General features: G+C 41.2%; 1 protein-coding gene across 34 annotated transcripts in view; it reads right to left on the bottom strand.

The window, feature by feature from the left end:
* The window catches only part of CFLAR (CASP8 and FADD like apoptosis regulator), a 65,385-nt gene that overhangs the window by 17,048 nt on the left and 24,842 nt on the right, over positions 1–23,495 (bottom strand). For 27 of the 34 annotated variants that reach the window (XM_060410206.1, XM_060410219.1, XM_060410205.1 and 24 more), the window contains 7 exons: positions 21,602–22,212; positions 19,395–19,500; positions 17,708–17,843; positions 16,615–16,700; positions 10,093–10,150; positions 5,409–5,458; positions 4,645–4,726 (listed from right to left, as the gene is read on the bottom strand). In XM_060410206.1, coding sequence (XP_060266189.1) covers positions 4,645–4,726; positions 5,409–5,458; positions 10,093–10,150; positions 16,615–16,700; positions 17,708–17,843; positions 19,395–19,500; positions 21,602–21,963 — 880 coding nt within the window. In that variant the 5' untranslated portion in view covers positions 21,964–22,212. Of the gene's footprint in view, positions 1–4,644; positions 4,727–5,408; positions 5,459–10,092; positions 10,151–10,671; positions 10,986–16,614; positions 16,701–17,707; positions 17,844–19,394; positions 19,501–19,724; positions 22,213–23,495 lie in introns of those variants that run through there. The other 7 variants (XM_060410227.1, XM_060410225.1, XM_060410228.1 and 4 more) reach the window with 4 other exon arrangements.

Below are 23,495 nucleotides of genomic sequence, written 5' to 3'. Positions count from 1 at the left end.
GCACTACCCTAGATCCCACTGGAATGTTCTATAAATTACAATATATGTACCATATCATCATTCTGAATTCTTAAACTTTTAAATTTTGAAATACAAGGGTCTCCAATAAGGGCTTGTGGACCTAAAATTCTTCTTTACATCCTAGATTTATGCTGTCTGTGAAAAAAGGGTTTGCTATGTAGCACTGAGTTAAAGGGCTTCCCAGGTGACTCAGTGGTAAGGAACCCGCCTACCAATTCAGGAGACACAGGAGACGCAGGTTCGATCTCTGGGTCTGGAAGATCCCTTGGAGAAGGGAATGGCAACCCACTCCAGTATTCTTGCCTGGAGAAATCCATGGACAAAGAAGCCTGGAGGGCTGCAGACCAGGGGTTTGCAAAGAGTCGGACAAGGTTGACGGCGCCGGCGCGCGCGCGCACACACACACACACACACACACACTGATTTAAAGGGAAATTTCATTAGTGATTCTAGGTTTCCAACTGAATGGTTGCTTAAGTCTCAGAGGATAAGAATGCTCAGAAAGGGCTTCCCTGGTGGCTCAGTGGTAAAGAACCTGCCTGCCAATGCAGGAGACACAGGATCGATCCCTGATCTGGAAAGATCCCACGTGCCGCAGAGTAACTAAGCCCATGTGCTACAACTATAGAGCCTGTGCTCTAGAGCCAGGAGCTGCAGCTGCTGAAGCCCACAGGCCCATGCTCCTCACGAAGAGAAGCCACTGCCATGAGAAGGCCGCGCACTGCAGCCAGAGTGTAGCCTCTGCTACTGCAACTAGAGAAAAGCCTGCCCAGGAAAAAGACCCAGCACAGCCAAACTAAAAAAGAATGCCCAGAAAAAAAAGCACCCACCACAGACTTCCTGGTTCCACACACTCTCCCTCCGCCCAATTCCCAGGGAAGCTATCTTTAATAGTCTGCTAATGCCAAGGGAGTTAAAAGGGGGAGGCTTCTCTTCCTTGGCACTCAGGCTAGCAGGCAACAATGGCTGCTCTAGGGGAATGAAGCCTCCATCATCATCTCAGGTGTCAGACTTCCACGTGTTTTCAAAGCATAGCAGCAGAGGCCACCACGGCTGCTCTGATTCCCCTTGCTGAGTTTTGTTTATATCTATCAGTACAGGAAAATGCTGCTGATTTGGGCTGTCACCCATCCCATTAAGCGAAATCGAGGAAGGGGGCTGCGTAACCCCAAGGAGGAGCCAAGCTCCAGTCAACACCCTTGCGAAGCTCTCTCTGTGACCGACTTTCGGCTTTCAGAACGACTGCTGCTCTATTAGAAGAGAAAGTTGCGCAAATTTCCCAGAGAAATGTGCAGCATCTGTTAGAGAAATCTACATCTTAGCCTAGTTAAAAGAGCACACAAAAATCTTCAAGCTTTTCAGAAACAGTGAGGGAGAAAAGACAAACAAACACATCCTCTTAAAATCTGCAAACACCATCTTTCATTCAGCCTAAAAAGCCCAGCCAGGGCCCAAGGTCAAGGTCCAGAGTCCATGTGTCTGTGATCTGGGGCTCTCACTTCTCCCCTCCTTAACAAGATGCTCTGTCAGGGCACCTTGAAGCAGGACCTCGTGCAAGTCTAGCTTTGCTAGGCCTCTGACACAAGTGACACAACACCGAGGACGCCAAGCGCAAAGCCACTGAACTGAGACAATTGGCCCCAAATCCTTAAGCCTCTGCGTCTGCTCCAAGAAGAGGCTACTGACTTCTCTAAAGATTCTTCTCAAGAATGAGCCATTTAAAAAAAGAGTTAAAAAAATTTTTTTTAAAGAATGAGCCACCAAATGATAACCTTATCTTTGTTCACAATGTGGCTCTGAGGCCAGTCTCTACCTTGTGGCCTCTATACCTGCTTCACATAGGGCCAAGTGTGGTGTTTTGCACATAGTAGGTGCTCAACAAACATTTATGGAATAAAGGAAGAATAAACCTATAAAGCTTTGGGAAAATCACATACTCTTTGGATAGATGCTCATTTTTTTTTGAGGACAGGAACAGACAGGTGTAAGGGAGTCTGCTAAATTCTACAGGTATAAAGGAATGGTTTTAGAAACATGCCAAGACCAACTGAGCTTATTCCTTCGTTCATTCACCCAACAAATATTTACTGAACTCTCATGTGCCACCCAGTGCCAGGTTCTGAAGACACATAGCAGAAGCTCACCACCCTCATGGAACTTACAGCGAAGTAGCTAAAAACAGAGGCTTTGCAGTCAAGCTTTCAAACCCCAGCTCTATTACTTAATGAGAAAAGCTACAAAGGGAGTTTATTGTGCTCTGGTTCCTCGTCTTGAAAATGGAGATAAGAGTGATACTGTGCAGGGGCTCTGTGGGGCCCTGCATTTCTTTGATTATAGAAAACAGCCTTCACCCAGCTTCCATGACCCTCCCTGAGTTCCAATGGGCAGATTCAAGCAGCTGTTAATCAGGAAAGGAAGGAATGGAGGGAATGCGAGACCAGGGAGAAACAAAGTCAAGAACAGTGTTGGGGCAAAGTCCTGTGTACCCATCAACAGACAATATCTTTCAGCTATTTTGCAGATACTGAGATAGGCCTCTGGATCCCAATTCTCTGGTCTCTCACTGGTCTGGGGTCAGGCTCCATGTGCTAAGCTCAAAGCCATGGCGAGTTCTAGCCCAGTGATTTACAACTAAAATTAAACAAACAAAATGGACAAATAACATTAACTAATGTTCACAAAATAGATATTTTAGTGCCTGCTAAATGTGTGTGTGTGTGTGTGTGTGTGTGTGAGGCACTGCCCTAAGTTCTTTACAAGTACGACTCACTCACTCCTCCCAATCTCCCTATGAGGTGTGTCCTGTTATGAACTCAGTTTACAGAAGAAAAATGGAGCTACAGAGAGGCTAGAAAAAGTGCCCCAGGTAACAAACCAGGACAAGGCCAAGCCATGATTCACACCTACATGACGGTATCCCAGGGCTCAACTCTGATCACAACTCGGTAACACAGAAAAATACAAATACACACTCAGTCCCGGCCCACAAGAGGTTCATAACTCAATAAGGGATGTAGACACTGGAATTTGGCCATGAAAATCACAAGTCACGGCTTTATCTTTGTGATTCTCCTCACACAACAGCTATACATCCTGCACCAAGTCCAGTTGGGAACTTCTCGCTAATGAATGAAACAAAACTGGTCACAACCGAAACAGGAGGACGATTACACAATCTCTTTCGGAGAAAACATTTCCTCATTCTTAAGTGAATACTGAAGGGCTAAACCAGAAAGAACGAATCTTGTATACCGAATACAGCTCAATTTAAGAAAAATAAAACTAAATAAACACAGGACACATCTATAGCTCAAGAGACAGCATTTCTCACATCTAACTAAATACAGGACAGGAAAAAGTGACATCATATCTGAAATTCTAGGAAATTCAGTGTAATAGTTGCTAATCGGAACTTTCTTAGATGCTCTTCCCATAAAACTTACCATAGTAACATTTAAATATATATATATTTATTTTTACTTATTTGGCCACACCATGTCTTAGTGGTGGCACACAGGATCTTTGATCTTTGGGGGACATGCAGGATCTTTAGTTAAGGGGAGTGGATCTGGTTTCCCAATCAGGGATTGACCCAGGCCCCCTGCACTGGGAGCAGAGTCGTAGCCACTGGGCCACCAGGCAAGCTCCACCATGGTAACATTTTCAGTGAGCCTAAAATACACAGTTCTGACTCATTCTAAGAGAATGTTGAGAAGCTGCAAAACTGTGGAAATAAAACGATCAATCCTTTTGAGAAAGAGATAAATAATGAAACCAAATTTTATTGCACTTATATAAGCTCTTCTCATTATTTTTTGATACATCACCAGTGATTGATTCAGTTCGAGTCAGACATCCAACAGCTGAGCAAATGAATCCATTCAGATCCAAACAAGGATAAACAAGTAGTATAGACTCAGGCCAATAACCAAAGTCCAGGGTGGCAGAAACATTGCATCTAAATGAGCACAAATTTATCCTATTTTTAATATTCCCCAGAAAAGCTTTAAAGATCTATCTAGGTGAAATGATGGGGCATCTGATAATACTGAAGCCCAGAAAAACCTTCCATTTTTAACCCCTCCTTGGATTTCAGGACTCCTTCCTGCTGCAGCATCTAGCATGGAAAGACAAGACAGAACCTCCCCAACTTTCACAAAATTCGCCTTTGTGCCAGAGGCAGCACTATGGGTTCCTCCTACTCCCTTTCATTTTCCTCCTGACACACAGCTAGACTCAGTTCCTTGTCTACTGTGGTTGGATGGGGCCATGAGCTCTAACCAAAGGACTGTGGGTAGAAATGATACATATCACTTTAAAGCCTGTCCCTAAAGTCCTTCTGAGCTCTTCCTCTCACTTCTGTCATTCACCAGCCAAACATAGAGGATCCAAAGACAACTCCAAGCCCTCAGATGATGACACCACTGATGTACACCTACAACGAAGCTCCCCAGCCCCATCCCCACCAGACATGAGTAAGAAACTACCCTTCCTGTGTGAAACCACATTTTTGGGCAGTGGTTTGTTAAGCAGCAGCTAGTGTTGATGCCTTTGATGAATACTGCTTGTGTGTGCCTCGATCTCACCATGGAGCATCGACTCATCTGGGGCACCCACACCTACCTGTGTCATTGCCAATGCAGTCAATTATCAGGCAGATTCCCAGGGGCTTGCTCTGCATCTTATATCTCTCTTCTACTGTGTGCTGGAAAGGAAAGCAGGGATTGTCAAAGAAGCTAAACATTGTTCTCTTACCTCAAGGTCCCACCCATACTATCTTTTCTTTTGGATTTCCTTAAATTTCCTTTTGGCAGATGAGTTACTCAATAGGCACAGGCTGAAGTCACCACGACTGACATTTCCCTTCAACATCAACCAGTTATTTTAGTTTCTAATTAATTTTAATGAAACCTGCAGTCCCTTTACACATTAGCTTTGTGAGACAAAGATAACGTAAAACACAGAGAAAAGATGGGTCATAAGTTTCCATAGCAACCTGAGTTTGTACAAGTGATATTTTTCCAAACCAACGCAAAAGGAGGCCTTCTATTGCCTTCTGTTACAGAGAAGACGTACCAGCGTAGAAAAAGTCATAACAAGTCAAGGTTCAGGGTCACTGCTTACTTATTTACTCAGCAATCACTCAGCTGAGAAGAGAAATGCCACTTTGGAATTTTCCTGTATTCCAAAGTTCACTAATGCAATCCACTTCAACATCTGTTTCTTTGCTACATCCAAGGTTCCCCTTTAGAACAGAAGCGTTCTCAGAATAGCATCCTCAGCATCGTACTTTCAAAGAATTCTTAATAGACAGCTATTTGTAAAGCCATCAGTGTTCTCCACAGATACTGTGCTTATACTACCAAGTCAGATCATTTATTCTGTACCTGAGGCAAAAATGCTCCTGATTCCTGAATGGGTCTCTTCACTGGTTCTCCTGGGGGTGAGAGAGAAATCATTTACAAAACTGAAGAACCAAGACTGTTCCTAGTCCCTACTAGCTTTTATGTCACACCTGCTCTCTTTCCCGATTTTCTTCCCCTCTTCTATCTCTTCTTTCCCCAGCTATACTCAGCCCCAAGCTTCTAACCTCCCTCACACTGAAACACTTAACTGATAACAAAACACAAGTCCCCATGCTAAACAGGCTTTGTGTAGAAAAACCACCTAAATAGAAGTGAAAGATGGTTCTCCCTTGCCCTTTTCCAGGTAAGAGCCCAGTGACAGGGGAATTTTTAACCTGATAGGGAGAATCTGATAAACTTACTTCCCAACATATCAATAGCTTTACTGCATGTGCTGAAATTGCACACAATGCCTCAAGGGAACAGCCTTAGAGACTCAGAGAAGGAAAAGCTTTTGTGAGTTAGCCACTTAACAAAAGAGATGGCCATGTTTTCTTAATCCAGGGTCAATGGAAAATTGTAAAATAAAATGTCAATGGCAAGATATTGCACAGTGGGCTTAGCAAATGTAGATGAGCCTAAAGCAAAGTAGATAAAAAATGACTTTACTAGTCCCAGGGAAGTGGAGAAACCACCCATTTTGAAGCCATGAAGAGCTGGCTGAAACCCTAGCACCATTACTGATAAGCTCTGTGATCTGGGGCAAGTTTCTTCCTGAAGTCTCAGGGTTTGTTGGGGTTTGGTTTTGTCTTGTTTTGTTTTTTAATCTCTGAGATGAGCACCTGATTTATAAGACTGCTGCAAAAATGAGGAATTATATCTAAAGATAGGCAAAGGAAATGCCAGTGTTGGTCAAGTTTGGGGAAATGAGCACTTTCAAATGGTAATGCTGTATAAGCTAAAACAGACTTTTTAAGGGATAATTAGCAATATCCTTTAAACCAATGCTCTGCTTCTAGAAGTTTATCCTAAGGAAATAACAGAACAAGTGTGCAAAAATGTCATGGAGAGGTACTGAAGGACTGTTTGTAATGGCCCTAAGCTAGAAAGAGCCTGAAAGTCTACTAACAAGAAACTGGTTAAATAAATAATGGTACATAAAATACTATGCAATGTTAAAACAAATAACAGAGATTTTATGTACTTGACATGAAAAGATATGCAGGATATATTAAGTGAAAAACAGATTGCTGAATAATATGTTTAATATTGAGCCAATGTACTTAAAATCATGTAATTGTGTGTGTATATTACATATACTTACTAGAGGTACACGGATCAAACGTTAATAGTGGTTATGTCTGATACTCAGAATTAAGAGGAAGTTTTCACTTTTTTATATTTTAACAATCATGGCTGAACAGAATTAAAGAAAACACACAAAATAATCTATGTAACATGTCCATCTCAGTTCAGGGTACTTCAGTTCAGTTCAGTTGCTCAGTTGTGTCCGACTCTGTGACCCCATGAAAGGCAGCACACCAGGCCTCCCTGTCCATCACCAAATCCTGGAGTTTACCTAAACTCATGTCTATTGAGTCGGTGATGCCATCCAGCCATCTCATCCTCTGTCGTCCCCTTCTCCTCCTGCCCCTATTCCCTCCCAGCATTAGGGTCTTTTCCAATGAGTCAACTCTTTGCATGAGGTGGCCAAAGTATTGGAGTTTCAACTTCAGCATCAGTCCTTCCAATGAACACACAGGACGGATCTCCTTTAGGACGGACTGGTGGGATCTCCTTGAAGTCCAAGGGACTCTCAAGAGTCTTCTCCAACACCACAGCTCAAAAGCATCAATTCTTCTGCACTCAGCTTTCTTCACAGTCCAACTTTCACATTGATACATGACCACTGGAAAAACCATAGCCTTGACTAGATGGACCTTTGTTGGCAAAGTAATGTCTCTGCTTTTGAATATGCTATCTAGATTGGTCATAACTTTCCTTCCAAGGAGTAAGCGTCTTTTAATTTCATGGCTGCAATCACCATCTGCAGTGATTTTTGGAGCCCCAAAAAATAAAGTCTGACACTGTTTCTACTGTTTCCCCATCTAATTCCCATGAAGTGATGGGACCAGATGCCATGATCTTCGTTTTCTGAATGTTGAGCTTTAAGCCAACTTTATCACTTTCCACTTTCACTTTCATCAGGAGGCTTTTAGTTCCTCTTCACTTTCTGCCATAAGGGTGGTGTCATCTGCATATCTGAGGTGGTTGATATTTATCCCAGCAATCTTGATTCCAGCTTGTGCCTCTTCCAGCCCAGCATTCCTCATGATGTACTCTGCATATAAGTTAAGTAAGCAGGGTGACAATATATAGCCTTGACGTACTCCTTTCCCTATTTGGAACCAGTCTGTTGTTCCATGTCCAGTACTAACTGTTGCTTTCTGACCTGCATACAGGTTTCTCAAGGGGCAGGTCAGATGGTCTGGTACTCCTATCTCTTTCAGAATTTTCCACAGTTTGTTGTGATCCACACAGTCAAAGGCTTTGGCATAGTCAATAAAGCAGAATTGAACTTTTGCTTTTTCGATGATCCAGCGGATGTTGGCAATTTGATCTCTGGTTCCTCTGCCTTTTCTAAAACCAGCTTGAACATCTGGAAGTTCACGGTTCATGTATTGCTGAAGCCTGGCTTGGAGAATTTTGAGCATTACTTTACTAGTGTGTGAGATGAATGCAATTGTGCAGTCATTTGAGCATTCTTTGGCATTGCCTTTCTTTGGGAAACTTCTCAGGGTACTTAGCACTTACTAAAAGTGTTAATAAATTGTAGTTATTGTAGTCATCATCCAGTTGAAATCTATTTGAAAGTCTGAAATAATAGGAACACTTGGTTTGATTAAACTTCTATTAGATTGAGGGAAAGTTATAAGGATACTCTTCTATCAGCAAATGAACCATATCCAAGCAAGAGCAGGCAACCAGCTCTCCTAAGGATCTGCAGGGCTATTGATAGCTTCATCTACCTCACCTGTATAATTACCTTCAAGGATAAACTGGCCATCACAGAGCCCAGTGGAAAGAGCTCTGATTATTTTAAATTCCTATCCAAATCTACCAAGTCTCCCAATTTAAACAGCTAACTCTCACCACCTCACTGGTGTTTTAAGAAACATGCTGTCAGAAATTAACTCGCTCTTCAACAGCTCTGGCTGGAGGGCCAACTTTTATGTATGGAAGGATGGGCATGACTTGCTCCACCTGGCTGATGTGGGCAGAATGTTTGGAGGTGCACACAGACAGTATATTGGCTGAGTCAGGGGATTGCAAGGGGCCTGCCACATAAAGGAAGCTTCCATCAGGCCACCACCCTGCTCGGTAGGCTCAGGATCGCCACTGCACACAGAACAAATTCCAAGCTCCTCAGGGAAGACTGAGCCCTCCTTACCTGTCTAAGCAGCCCCGCCTCTTAAGTGCAATCATATCCGCTACAGTAAGATTCAGCCCTCTCTTCAAGGAGGACTCAAGACAAGCAAAAAGCACCCTTCCTGAAAATGATAGCATCAAGAGCTGATGTTTTAAGAGTGATGAGAGAGATCTTATATCCCTTAAATCTTTTGGTTGAGATGACTCAGTTCAGTCGCTCAGTCATGTCCAACTCTTTGTGACCCCACGGACTGAAGCACTCCAGGCTTCCCTGTCCACCACTAACACCCAGAACTTGCTCAAACTCATGTCCATCAGGTCGGTAATCCCATCTAACCATCTCATCCTCTGTCATCCCGTTCTCCTCCTGACTTCAATCTTTCCCAGCATCAGGGTCTTTACAAATGAGTCAGTTCTTCACATCAGGTGGCCAAAGTACTGGAGTTTCAGCTTCAGCATCAGTCCTTCCTATGAGTATTCAGGACTGATTTCCTTTAGGATGGACTGGTCGGATCTCCTTGCAGTCCAAGAGACTCTCAAGATTTTTCTCCAACACCACAGTTCAAAAGCATCAATTCTTCAGCCCTCAGCTTTCTTTATGGTCCAACTCTTAACATCCATACATGACTACTGGAAAAACCATAGCTTTGACTAGATGGACCTTTGTTGGCAAAGTAATGCCTCTGCTTTTTAATATGCTGTCTAGGTTGGTCAGAGCTTTTCTTCCAAGGAACAAGCATCTTTTGATTTCATGGCTGTAGTCACCATCAGCAGTGATTTTGGAGCCCAAGAAAATAGTCCATCACTGTTTCCATTGTTTTCCATCTATCTGCCATGAAGTGATGGGACCAGATGACTAGGTTTTTTTAAAAAATTCTTTTATTTGTAGAGGTAGAGAATGTCATCTTACAGTATCTACATTTATTAAATGGGCTATAAAACAAGATCCTAGTAACCTTTTTTCTTCCTGCTCCTAGATATTTGGTTTAACATGGCTTATGACCACGGCTAGATTAATGTTTAACATGGCCTGGTTATAGTTCTGTTTGAGGTATAAATGTCACATCTCTTAAAATATATAGCCAAAATGATGAAGTCAGAGGTATTTACATTCAAATAAGCTAATTTGATGGATAACTAGAAATGTTAATGAATATAGTTTAAGAGTTTAACTGTTCATTTTGAGAGCTTAATTAAAATATGTAGATAAAGGAATGGCCAACTCTAAACATGCAACATTTTGTACTTGAATTATTAAGCATTTATAAAGGTGAATATAAAGAAAAGCTGGTCTTACTTTGAATGTCAGGTGGTCCCATCATAGGCCTTTGTTCTTTACTCCAGCCATTCTGGAGCTTCAAACATAAAAAACAAGGTCACACTCCCCGTTCATTTTTCAGAGGCATATTATATTACACCTCTTTAAACATCTTGATAGGATTCTTACTTAGGAATAAATAAAAGTATCACATTCACTGTTAAATTATCTAAAGAAAACTAGCAAGAGACATTAATTCCATAAAACTATAGTCTATGACCAAAGCAGCAATTCAAAGTGAAAATACAATAAATGTGTAAATATACTGAACTAGCATATTAGAATGTTTCAAAAACAGCTCAGTAAAGTCAGACGTCATGGTACAGGAGAGTTGCCACAATAACTCAAAGTTAGAACAAGCTGCTGGAACTTACAACATTCAACATTCTGTGTTAAAGATCAGGTCATTCAGCCTGATCTTTAATACAGAGGCAAGGTACAGGTATGATTAAGAGAGGGGGTAGAATTCTGACACTTATTAGCTATGTAACTTTGAGCGATTTCTTTAACTATATGTCTGTTTCTTATCTTCAAAATGAGGACAATAATAGTACCTACCTTATAAATATTTTTGAGGATTAAATGTATACAAGGCACTCAGCACAGTGACTTTTAAGCATACGGAAGTGCTTAATAAATGTCCAGTTTTTATTTTTCTATAATGCCCAGCTATGCATAAGCCACATGTGGGTGTGGCTCTTGAACATTAGGCACCCTCTCTGAGGGCCAGAATGGGATGAATCAGAGAATGAAAGATTGAACAGACCCTTTCTCTTCTCAGATGACAGGTCCTGTGTAAGGGACACATAGCACACACTGTCAACCATCTGATACGCTCAGCTTTCAAATGACAGTTCTCCTCTGAAGCTATCCTAGCCAAAAGAGAGAAGTACACTATTTATTAAGCTGTGTCTATGGCTAAGTCTGTGCATCTAAATCAAAGAAAACACATAAATTGCTTTTATCAGTAATAACCAATGACTTAGCCAGAGGATAATGATATTAGAATTTGAAACCCCGCATGAGTGTGCATTTACTTTTACATACTATTAAAGAGATATAACATCAAATCAAAGCTAGATTTACTCTAGATAAATATAAAAAACATTACAGTACAGAGTTACAGCTTTTTTTTTTTTGGCTGCACTGTGTGGCTTGCAGGATCTTAGTTCCCCAACATGGGATCAAACTGTGCCCTCTGCAGTGGGAGCACAGGGTCCTAACCACTAGACAGCCGGGAAAGTCCCACAATTTGTTAATTCACATGTTGGTATCACATGTCCTACAACACCACTGTAATTTTTTTAATAATCATGATAAAGAATGCATTTGAAAACCATTCAGCCAGCTTGAACTAACTGCAATGTATCAAATATTTCACTCAATAGTTGAGAACATTCTTTTTTTTTTTACAAAGTGCATACAGCATTCACCAAAATAGACTGAATCAGTTCAGTTCAGTCGCTCAGCCGTGTCCGACTCTTTGCGACCCCATGAATCGCAGCACTCCAGGTCTCCCTGTCCATCACCAACTCTCAGAGTTCACTCAAACTCACGTCCATCGAGTCCGTGATGCCATCCAGCCATCTCATCATCTGTCGTCACCTTCTCCTCCTGCCCCCAATCCCTCCCAGCATCTGAGTCTTTTCCAATGAGTCAATTCTTCGCATGAGGTGGCCAAAATACTGGAGTTTCAGCTTTAGCATCATTCCTTCCAAAGAAATCCCAGGGCTGATCTCCTTTAGAATGGACTGGTTGGATCTCCCTGCAGTCCAAGGGACTCTCAAGAGTCTTCTCGAACACCACAGTTCAAAAGCATCAATTCTTCAGCACTCAGCCTTCTTCACAGTCCAACTCTCACATCCACACATGACCACTGGAAAAACCATAGCCTTGACAAGATGGACCTTAGTCGGCAAAGTAATGTCTCTGCTTTTGAATATACTATCTAGGTTGGTCATAACTTTTCTTCCAAGGAGTAAGCGTCTTTTGATTTCATGACTGCAATCACCATCTGTAGTGATTTTGGAGCCCCAAAAAATAAAGTCTGACACTGTTTCCACTGTTTCCCCATCTAATTCCCATGAAGTGATGGGACCGGATGCCATAATCTTCGTTTTCTGAATGTTGAGCTTTAGGCCAACTTTTTCACTCTCCACTTTCACTTTCATCAAGAGGCTTTTTAGTTCCTCTTCACTTTCTGCCATAAGGGTGGTGTCATCTGCATATCTGAGGTTATTGATATTTCTCCTGGCAATCTTGATTCCAGCTTGTGCTTCTTCCAGGCCAGCATTTCTCGTGATGTACTCTGCATATAAGTTAAATAAGCATGGTGACAATATACAGCTTTGACATATTCCTTTTCCTATTTGGAACCAGTCTGTTGTTCCATGTCCAGTACTAACTGCTGCTTCCTGACCTGCATACAGATTTCTCAAGAGGCAAGTCAATATGCTATAAAAAGCAAACAAAAAGTTCAGTGCGTTCTGAAGGACAGAAATCATACAGAGTAATTATTTGACCAAAACAGAATTAAATTATAAATCAGTAATAACAAGGAAATGTTTATATCTCTGGAAATTAACACTTTCAAAGATATTTTGTCACATAAAGGGAAGTATTTGAACTCAGAGGCTAAATTTGGACAAAATTTATAAAGAGATGGGGCATTTAGAATAAAGACATAGGACACTGAGGGTGGGGTAAGTGGATAAGACTTCTCTAAGGGCATCCAGGAATCTTTGGAACTTGAGATGGCAAATGCTACTGTAATTTTAAAAGCACCTTTGTAAACTTGTATGAGTTAACATCCAGGCTCTTAAATCTTGTGAGGAATTCACTGAATTCATACGCCATAGTGCCTGCTAACTAAATGAATGAATGACCAAGGCCACAGATTAATATAGCAAGTTTAAGGCAAAATTTACAGAGCACGTGGGTTCCTAAAAAGCCACAAAGACAGTGAATCCAATTACTTGCATTAACAAAGTAGAAAGGCAATAATAAAAATACAGCGGGCTTTTAACTAAGAATGACAGTATAATTTCTGTTAGATACATCACGGCAAAGAAAGTTCAGAAAATCGGGATCTGAATCCTAAATCAGTCTTCTCTCATGATTTGGTATCACAGAGGTTCAGAAGGACAAAGAAAAGTGTTGGGAGCCAGCGTGAGGAACTCTGCCCATGGCAAAGGTCATGAGGAAGGAAGCTTGGCATACGCAAAGGCGTGATCAAGCCTCAGGAAATCCCCTGTTTCCGAGCATCTACCCCCAAAACCAGAGTACTTTATGGGGAGCTCTCCCCCATAACCATTTTTTTTAGAGAAGGAGTTAACTTGTAGCTCCAGTTAATAAAAATTCCTGGGCATGACAAGAGTGTTTTAACTTACGAACTCTGAAGGTTCTCTGGCCTGCCTGATCAGGCTCCTCTGGCCGCATGTGATTGTTTACAGCCTCCCAACTGTGAGAGGCACAGGATGTTTTAAAACTTTTTAAATACAGACTCTTTTGAGAAGTTAGAAGATCATTAGTATAGTATTAGTGGGTTGATTAGAAATTATATTGGTGAAGGGTTTTTTCATTTGTCGTGCCAATAATTATTGCTAATTCCCTGCCCTGGGTGTGACAAGGATGTCTCAAGTCAAACCTCTCTGCTGACAGACTAGCTCGTGTGACAACCTCTCAACCATAAACAGCACAGAGAGTTTGGAGTATTAGCGTAGGGCTTTTTTCATTGATGAGTAAATAATTGCCGCCAGGCCTCCATATCCTTAGGCACCTGGGAATATATTAATCAATGTATTTGGAATATAGAAAAGGAAATATAGTAGTTTTTTGATGTTAGCCAATACTAGACTTTTTGACTTAATGAATTTTCTCTTTTGTTATAGATCACTGTACTTTGTTATAAATCACTATGCTATGTAAAAATGTAACTTTATCACTATCTTAAGACAAAATAGATCTTAAGGGGAACATTGGTGAAGGGTTTACATTTGTTGAGCCAATATTTGCTGCTAAATCTCCATATTCCTGCCCTTATAATGAATATAACTAGCATATAGGAGAAATAAGTATTAACCTTTAAGATTAATCATGTTAAACCTTAGGTTAGGTAAATTCCTTTTTTGATTGTAACTCACTACACCCTCACCCTATAGGAATGCAACTTTATTTGGAGGGTGGCGCCTGATTTAAGAAAAAATCACCCCTGGAAAAATAAGTTTTCTGGTTAACTGACCGGTATCAGAAAGGGCCATAAAATGTCAGCAAACCTCATGGCTAGAAGATGATGTAAAAACCCATAATACCTTTGTATAATTTTATATGAAGCACCTGATTGTGACAAGGGTCAGGTCTGCTGACCCCCACGTGACTCTGTATTCATCTCTATGTATAACAAAAAGGTATATAAACAAACCTAAAGAATAAAGAAATCGGATCAGTTTCTGGAAAGACTGATTCCCCCGTGTCATTTCTTTCTCGCTCCCCGTTTTCCTGGCTAAATTCCCATCTGGTACGAGGGTACGCACCAAGCCTACTGACTTTGCTGGGGCTTCTAAGATCAGACCAGGGAGGCCTCAGTGCCTCCTCTCCCTCGGGAAAACGGAAAGACGCCTGTGGCCTACGTAGGTGGTAATTAGTATTCCACGTAAACCAATTATTCAGCCTCTTTTCTCCATTAATTTTCCTACTACACTATCCGTTTCTAATCTCTCTCTATATCTGCAATTAAATAAGTTTTTTCCAGGACACTGATTCCGCCCCCACCTTCAAATTACCCTAGACCCACCGGGGTGAGACCCCGTCAGAAAAGCATATTTAATTCTGGAAAAAATGCACCATGGTGTAGAAGGAGTATGGATGGGCATAGGTCTGGTGGTAGGTAGAGTGGGCAATCAATGTTCCTTAGGCCTGAGTGAAAGTTGCTCAGTCATGTCTGACTCTTTGCAACCCCATGGACTATACAGTCCATGGAATTCTCCAGGCCAGAATACTGGAGTGGATAGCCTTTCCCTTCTCCAGGAGGTCTTCCCAACCCAGGGATTGAACCCAGGTCTCCCACATTGCAGGTCGATTCTTTACCAGCTCAGCCTCAAAGGAGGTCCTTAGGTACTTAGGCCTAAATGTCCTTATTTATTTAATGAGAGGGTTGGGCAGTAAATGCCTACCACCATCCATCTGAGTTCAAAAATTCCATTGCTTAACACTCTCTTACAACTTATCTTCTCCACAAAACTATTTTTACTACAGGTATAGTCAATATTTTCATCACATACTTTTATGAAAGTGTTTATGATTTAATTACAAATGATAAACTGTGGTCCTGACTATACATTCCATATATCCTTATATGTGGATGAGGATGAGATTACAATGAGATTAAATTCTCAATATAAAAGATTAACCAAACAATTATTCTGATGATGACCTTGCACCGCTGACTAACACAACCACCAGAAGTGACTATCTTTTATTTACGGTCACAGATCAGTCACGCAGTGACAAAAACACTTTTACACGTTTGTTGAAATCACTAAAATAAGCTCAATGAAAAGCAAATGCACAAAGAGGTAAGTACAAGGATATTTATTTTGAAGTATTGTCTTATAACAAAAGATTAGAAAAAAATCTAAATCCACATATTGTGATACAGCCAGAAAGTGAAACTATGTCCAATCACTAAAAACAATGATTAAGTAGAGGCAGTCCCATATGATTCATACAAAAAAATTTCTAAGAATTCTCAGGTCAGAACAGTGGGCATAGTGTGTTACCATTTGTACAGAAGAAAAAAAAATAAAAATTAGTATGATATGTGCATAGGCTATCTCCAAATGGTCAGAGAAGGAAACGGGTAACAACAGCTGCCTCTGGGGAAAGGAACTGGGTAAGAGGAAACAGACTTTAAAAAATCATTTTAGCACATTTCTGAATTTTTTGTCCATGGGCATGTCCTACTTATTTTTATTTAAAAAGTTAAATTATCTAGACTTCCTTGGTGGTCCAGTGGTTAAGAATCTGTCTTGCAGTGCAGGGGACACAAGTTTGATCCCCGGTCAGGGACCTAGGTCTCACATGCCACAACAAAGAGTTCACATGTTACAACTAAGACCTGGTGCAGCCAAGTAAATAACAAATAAATATTAAAAAATAAACACGTAAATTTTCAAAGGAACACACAAACAATGGAAAAAATGTTTGTATATGTGGATACACAAACACACAGGGAAAAAAGACTAGAGGGGAACAACTGTTAACATGCAGGTGATTTATCTCCTTTCCTTTATATATATAGTTCTCTGTATTTTCCAAGTTATCTCAATAAACACATTAGCTTTGAAATGATAAGAATTTATACATATTTTATAAACAATGCACATTTCTGTCACATTTTTTTTCATATGTTAAATGAAATACATGCGAGGAGAATACGTACATTTTTATCAAAGTTCTGAAATTGTTTCATGCCAGGATTCCACACATTTGCCCCAGACTCACCCTTAGGTTATATGAAGGATCTTTAACACTCAAGTTTGGCAGAGATGCCTGGCGAGCATTTACATAATTTGTTTCTACTCCTTGAGCTATAAGCAGAAGAGAGGCACTGAGTTAAGATTGACAAGTTATCATCAAATGAATCTTCAACAATGGCTCATTTCAGAGTCAGTCATGATCTTTCAAAATACCCAAAACTTTCCAGCCACTTACTGAACTCAAAATGTCAGATCAGATGACTCTTCTCCCAACGTCATTAAGAACAGACTAAAAGTGATACTCCTATACTTGATCTTGAATCATTCATGGGCATGGGGGAGGGCTGTGTGCAGATCACTGGGTATCAGTCATGCCCTCAGGCTCTATGGTGGCAGTAGACTGCTAGCAGAGCCCATACGGAGTGTGAGTCTAAAAGACATGGGAACTGAGGGATGGGATGGGGAGGGAGGTGAGAGGGAGGGTCAGGATGAGGACCACATACACCCATGGCTGATTCATGTGAATGTATGGCAAAACCCACCACAATATTGTAAAGCAATTAGCCTCCAATTTAAAAATAAAATAAAATAATAAATAAATAAGAGACATAGGAAGGGCTGCCATGAGAGAGAAAGCCAGTGTGCACTGGTCCCCTTTATGGAAGGGGTTCAGCAGAAAAGATGCCCCTTTCCACGAGGAGGTTATATGCAAGGCAGTTATAGGACCCCAGGGACAGGATGTCTCCAGAGCTTGGATGGTGGTCAGGCAAGGCAGCAGGGCTTGGCATAGACTCAGAAGCCCTGAGTACACACAGTGCCACCAGCCAGTGCAGAAAGTTGGGGTGCAGACTCCTTCTTGAAGACCAGAATGTTAAGAACTGCTTGGTGGCATTTTGCAGAGGGCCAAGACTCTGTGGTCAGGGGTGCTGGGTGATGAAGTTAGCAGATATGGGGTATAGAGGATATAAAGGATTCTGATTGCTAGCGTCAGGCTGGTGAGGGCCATGGACATTTGGGTTCTGTTCCATCCACCCATTGTACACGTGAATCTCTACCAACCTAACCCACCACACATAGGTACTTCCTTAGGCCACAGAGAGGGCCAAAATGCTGCTCACCTGACTGCCTGTATTTCTGGATTTTTGTCTTCAGGTCTATCCTGTTGATGTTCGTTAGGCATTCTTCTAATAAATTCAGTTGATCTGGAGCAACCAGATTTAGCTTCTCCAATTCAACCACAAGATCCAAGAAACTCTAAGAGAATCATCAACAAGAAACAAATGTCAGTAAGGCTGACCATCAGGCCTCATATGCAAACCTCAGGCTGCATAATTTATAACAATAAGAATATGTGACCAGAGGAGCCCTCTGAGTGACCTTCAGGGATCCTAAACCAGAGTGCTTTGTTTTATTGTCTCTCCAAGACCATGAGCAAATTACACTCCTGGAATTTACCCAGGGAAGAGGTAAGTCTTTGGGGGGGACCAACCTGTACCCAGGTTGGGAATAGATGCATGAGTCATTTTTTTGCATGAAGGATTAAGAAAGCAGGCCTGAAAATAAAATCCTCCTGTGTTAATTCTCTTCCCAAAAGCCAGGCTGGTGTCATACTGAAAAACTCTAAGGGATTTACTGAAAAAGGGAAGTGAGAAGGTAGCTGGGGAAATGTTTTTACTAGAAAAATTCTAAATGATATAGTCTTGAAGTTCCTAAAATATTTTAATCAATGCTGGAAATTCCAGTTCATTCTGACACAGTGGACAGACAAGAGGTGGTAAAATTACAAAGTTAGGGTATTTTGCTACTTGTTCAGCCTGGAACATAGGGATTGTGAAAGAACTACATTTCAGAAATAGGCATCACTTTTGGTTTTATTTTCTTTCTGTTTAACATTTGGTTACTAATGTGCTATCTTTATTTTTCAATTAATAATCATAATTAAATCTAAATAAATGATTGAGAAATAAGTGGATTAGGGGACGCCAAAAAGTGAGTTTTATTTTTTTTATTTTACTTTCCATTTTGCATTTGATAATGGGGGCATACAGTTGCCCTAATATTCCTAGATGTCAGAAATGAAACAACAATCATTAAGAAACGTGAGGAGATTCTTAAGCAATGATTTACCAGAGTCCTCAGAAGCAGGTCCTTGATACTAGAGACCCGAGCTCTTCCTGGCCTGTCCACAGGTTGGAAGTACAGATCAGGCCAGCTGGGATCTAAATACTTTTCCAGTGACCACAGCATCCCTGAGATTTCACCCTTAGCTCATTTTCAACTGCAAATCTATACTTCTGCCACTCTCTGGATTCATCAGTCTCAGGGACCTTCCCCTACCCATCTCCCCCGCAGCCTGATGACTCCACATGGACCCTGAACTGGCTGAGGAGAGGGAGACAGCAGAGAGCAACATGGCAGTGCACCAGCACTTCCCATCTGTTTCCACTCAGTGTGAGCAGATGGGACTCCTAACCCTCCCAAATGATCTGCCAAACCAGGGAGAGAAGCTGGAGTATATAAGCCAGACCTATGATGTTACATAAATAAAGGATAAAATACAAGGATGAAACACCCAGGGCCAGACCAGCCAACATCACTCTATTGCCTCTCAATTCATGAACCAATTTTCCTCCCATCAGTGTTACTATGAAAAAACCCTCATACTCTGCTCCCTTCCCACCTTCACCCTCAATCTGGGCCTTGTTGCTTAAGTGCCGAGTCCCTTTCTTCATACTATAGAGAACAACTCCCAACTTCTGATAAGACTCTTAGGAACATGAATCAAGAAAAAGAAAGCAAACTCACCTTATCCTTGGCTATCTTGCTTCGGCCCGTATAATCTCTCATGAGGAACATTAGTGAGGACACCTCAGATTTATCCAAATCTTCACCAATCTCCATCATCAGCACCCTGAAAACCAGATAAGGTTCTTTAGTAAATTCAGACACAAGTCCTAGTGAGAATATACTAAGAGTATAGGTCTCCTCTAGGCCAAAAATTGGTTAAAATACTAATTCTTGCCCCTATTTTGAATGTGTCCCCCAGAAAACAGAAAGCATAGATCACCCCAGGAGATCTTAAGGCAATTCAAAAAGGAAACTTATCCCTTCTGAGTTTTTAGTAGAACATGGTACCTCTTTTTCCATCTGCTATGAAAAGAACAAGAGAATAAAAACTTCCCCAAAGAATCCCCTAGCTCTCCCAGAAGTTATAAGTGAAATAAATGAAGAACCTAAATGACTAAGATGAAAGATGTAAATAGAATTCAAAATGATCTCATCCTCTCAGTCTAACAAATTCCCAGGTGATGCTGAAGCTGCTAATACAGGGACAATACTTTCAATCACAAGATTGTGAAGCAAAGTAACGCCTAAGCTATCCTGGCTCGCTCCAGAACTCAAAGGGTAAAAGGCACCTACATCCTGGGAACTGTGACTATGTAGAAAGCCCCTCCTCACATAGCCACCTCTGTTACAGCTGGAGTACCAGCATGCTTTATCGGGGCTCCCAAGGACATCTCATGATTGTCATTAGTGCCTGGTCATTGGCATCACTGCTTAGAAGCCCATTTTCCCAATTAGACTCTCAGATTCTTGAGGATGGAAGATTCTTCGTTTTGCTCTAGCGCTTACCAAACACCTCGCATATGTCAACCCACAATAAAGCCCACTCAATAGATGAATAAATGAATCTAGCACTCCCTGGCCTCTCTACTCAGAGGTCCCCAAACTGCCTCCATTCACTTCAGCAAGGAAACAGAAAACAGAGAGAGCCCCTTGACTTTTTCACAAAAACCCAGTCAGTGCCTCCTGAAAAGTGTTAAGATTTCTGACATCATATAATGGTTGGAGAAATGGAAAATGATTAAGAAAAACAGCAACAACAATAATTAACCCTTATATTGGTAGGGTGCTACCTGGTTTTAAAAAGTTCTTTATATAATTTAAAATTTAATAATTTTTAAAAGTACTTCACAAACTAAATTATCACAATCAATCCTTACAAACACACTTGTGAAATCAGATATTATTCTTAGTTTCACAAGTAGGAAAATGAAGGCCTAACTGATGGCAGTGGCTGGCTCAGCCTATGTGGCTTGTAATTGGTTCTGAGGCTTCAAACAGACCTTTAATCTCAAGTCTCATCCACGTTCCAAGGGCCACACTGCTTGCAACTCTCTTTAATACAGTTTTTAATCATGTGTATCATCTCCAAATATACCTTAATGATATAACTAAAGACCAGGGTGGTCCAGAGAAAAAAGAATCACAAATTTAAGGTTACAAATTATCTTTCTTTCCCCAGAAATGCAGCCTTTCCTGTGGTTTCTGTGCTCCTTTGAGCCTCCAAGAGAACGCTCTGTGACCAGGAGGAAGGAACAATTCAAAGGCTGTCTGAACTAAAGGGAAGTCCAGTGGCCATTCCTCTCTGAATTTAAGGGAGTCTAGATGTGGTTAATTGAAGAAACCTTCAATCTGGGCTCTCCAGAGCCTCTTGGAGCAGGCACCTCATAGAAACTCACAGAAAGCTAGCTCACCCACTAACTTCCTTGGCAGGGGAAAGACCGGAGGGGATTCAGGAAGGATCACAAAACTCTACAAAGGTCAGGAAGATTACTGTCAGGCTTGTTGTTTTCTTTTCTCAGAACAGGAAATTGCCCAGCTCTGACATCACAGGCTAGCAAAGAACACAGCAGATCCCATAATTAGAAGCCTGCAACAGTATTAGCTCTTAGTCATTTGTCTCTCTACCATTCTACCCATCAGGCAAACACATACCATCTGTCCTTTCCAGTTTCATTCTGACCTTCTACCCGGTTACTTTAAGCAAACATGTACTAAGGATTCAAACATTTCAGAAGAATGAACATCAACAGGGCAATAAAATTGGTGGGTAGGTAAAGGGATGAACCTGCTTTTCTTAATGTCCTCCTTTCTACGGTTCTGAAGTCTATACCTTCTTCCCTCCCTCCCTCCTACTGGTGCAGCCTCGGGAGGGGCTGATGAATTACCTATAGTCTGAAATCAGATGTGGGTGCCTGCGCAGGAGGGCCTCCACTGTCGGGGTATCCATATTCAAGACCCTCTTGAGCAAGTCAAACCGCCTCACTCTGTAGAGCAGCTCAGCCAAGTTCACAGAAGACAGCTTTCCTCTCTCTCTTAAAATATCCAGAAGATCCCTGACATTCAGTGGAACCGCATTTGCAGCAACATCTCGGCACAAAAAAAGAAGTGCATCCTTCTCATCTTCATCAAGTGCTTCTTCTACCTGATGGATGACCTCAGCAGACATCCTGTACAGTGTTATTCCAAGGAATGGCAGGAAGAAAAGTCTAGTCCAGTCAACAGAAGGCCATGAAGCTACTGATTTCATTTCTGGTGGTTTTCTTCATTTCTTTCAAAATCCTTTCCAATGGAGGAGTTCTGTGGTTAACAGGGAACTTTTTTTTTTTTTTTTAATCCTCCTAGCAAAATAACATATGCCTCAAAGTCCAGGTATAGGCTCTTCTTTTCTTGCTGGTCTAATTTAGCAGATTAAACTCATGTTGTTAAGTCTACAGAACTGATCCTTTCTGGAGACAAAGCAACTGATCCCAAAATCAGGACAGACAAAGAAGATAACCTACATTTTAAAAGAAATGAAACCAGAGACAAATTATTTCCAAAAAAAATCCCATGTGCTTTATCACAGTTTATCAGAGTGTTAAGTGTGGTAAGTGGAAAATCACTACTAAGGAATTAATGACAAAGTGTCAGATGAATGGTGAGGGGCAGAGGAAAAGCCCAATGACTAGGCTGCTCTCTGGACCACAGAAACTGAGGTCACGGGGGTTAACCCCTTTTTGGTGAACTCCCGGTAGGCTTGAACAAACACAAATCTTAGCAAAGGGGACTCTGCAAGGTGTCAAAAATGATGGGAGAAAACCGGTTTCTGTCTCTCCCTCACCCTTTTTTTTCCAGTTGTTCTCCTACTTGGAAACCCTTCATTCACACCTGCTGCCATCCCCCAAAGTCGCAGGCACTTTACACAGTGTCATCATGAATGCTCACAGGACCCGTCCCCATAGCTGAACATAAGCCTTGCCAAGTTTTGATCACCTCTTTGGACCCTGAGCCCCTTGGGAGGGTCAGAAGCCCATACTCACAACACATTGCTGGACAGCAACTGTCACTAGCATTGCTGATTGCATCAGTGGAAAAAAGGAGGGTGAGCAGATCTGCGGAAAGATCCAGGAATTGGGTGGGAATGGTGGGGTGTTCATGCCATGGGTGTATTCTTAACTTCTTCCATTGGAACTCAACCTATTTTCTTTCAAAATTTAAGTTATAAATGGGGGTCACTGTTTAAAGTTTCATAGCTATATTTTATTTTAAATAAGCTTTTACATTCTGGTATAATACCCTGTCGGTTTCTAGCAGAGAACATTTCAGATTAAAAGCTAATCATAGCAAAAAATAATTGGAAAACAACCTAACTGTAGGTTGATACCTGTTGCTGCATATTTGTGTACACATGTATTAAACTAGCAGGATTTACTGAAAGGAACACCAATTCTATTTTATTTATTGATATACAATCTTGGGTTACAAAAGATGAGGCATCTTACTACAAACACATAAGCAGAAAAAAAATTATATGAGAACATGGAGGAAAATAATTAGATTAGAAAGTCAAAATGAGGTGGAGGGATAAAGAATACAATGCAAATATGCAGGCCAGAAAGGCCTAAACAGATTTTAGCAGACCCTGAATGTGTCCCGAGCTTCCTGGCAGTCAAAGCAAAAAGGGATATATGGGATGTTAAATAGCCCTTGCTGTCAAAAATAAGAAAAATTGAAAGATTCTTAGAGGAGACACAATTTCCCTAGGATTCCGGAGTTCCCCACCAATGGAAATATTAATGA

Source organism: Ovis aries, chromosome 2 (assembly GCF_016772045.2).
Source record: "Ovis aries strain OAR_USU_Benz2616 breed Rambouillet chromosome 2, ARS-UI_Ramb_v3.0, whole genome shotgun sequence".
NCBI classification, from domain to species: Eukaryota; Metazoa; Chordata; class Mammalia; order Artiodactyla; family Bovidae; genus Ovis; species Ovis aries.
Note: the sequence above shows the minus strand (reverse complement) of the source record. Positions and strands in the feature narration are given on the sequence as shown.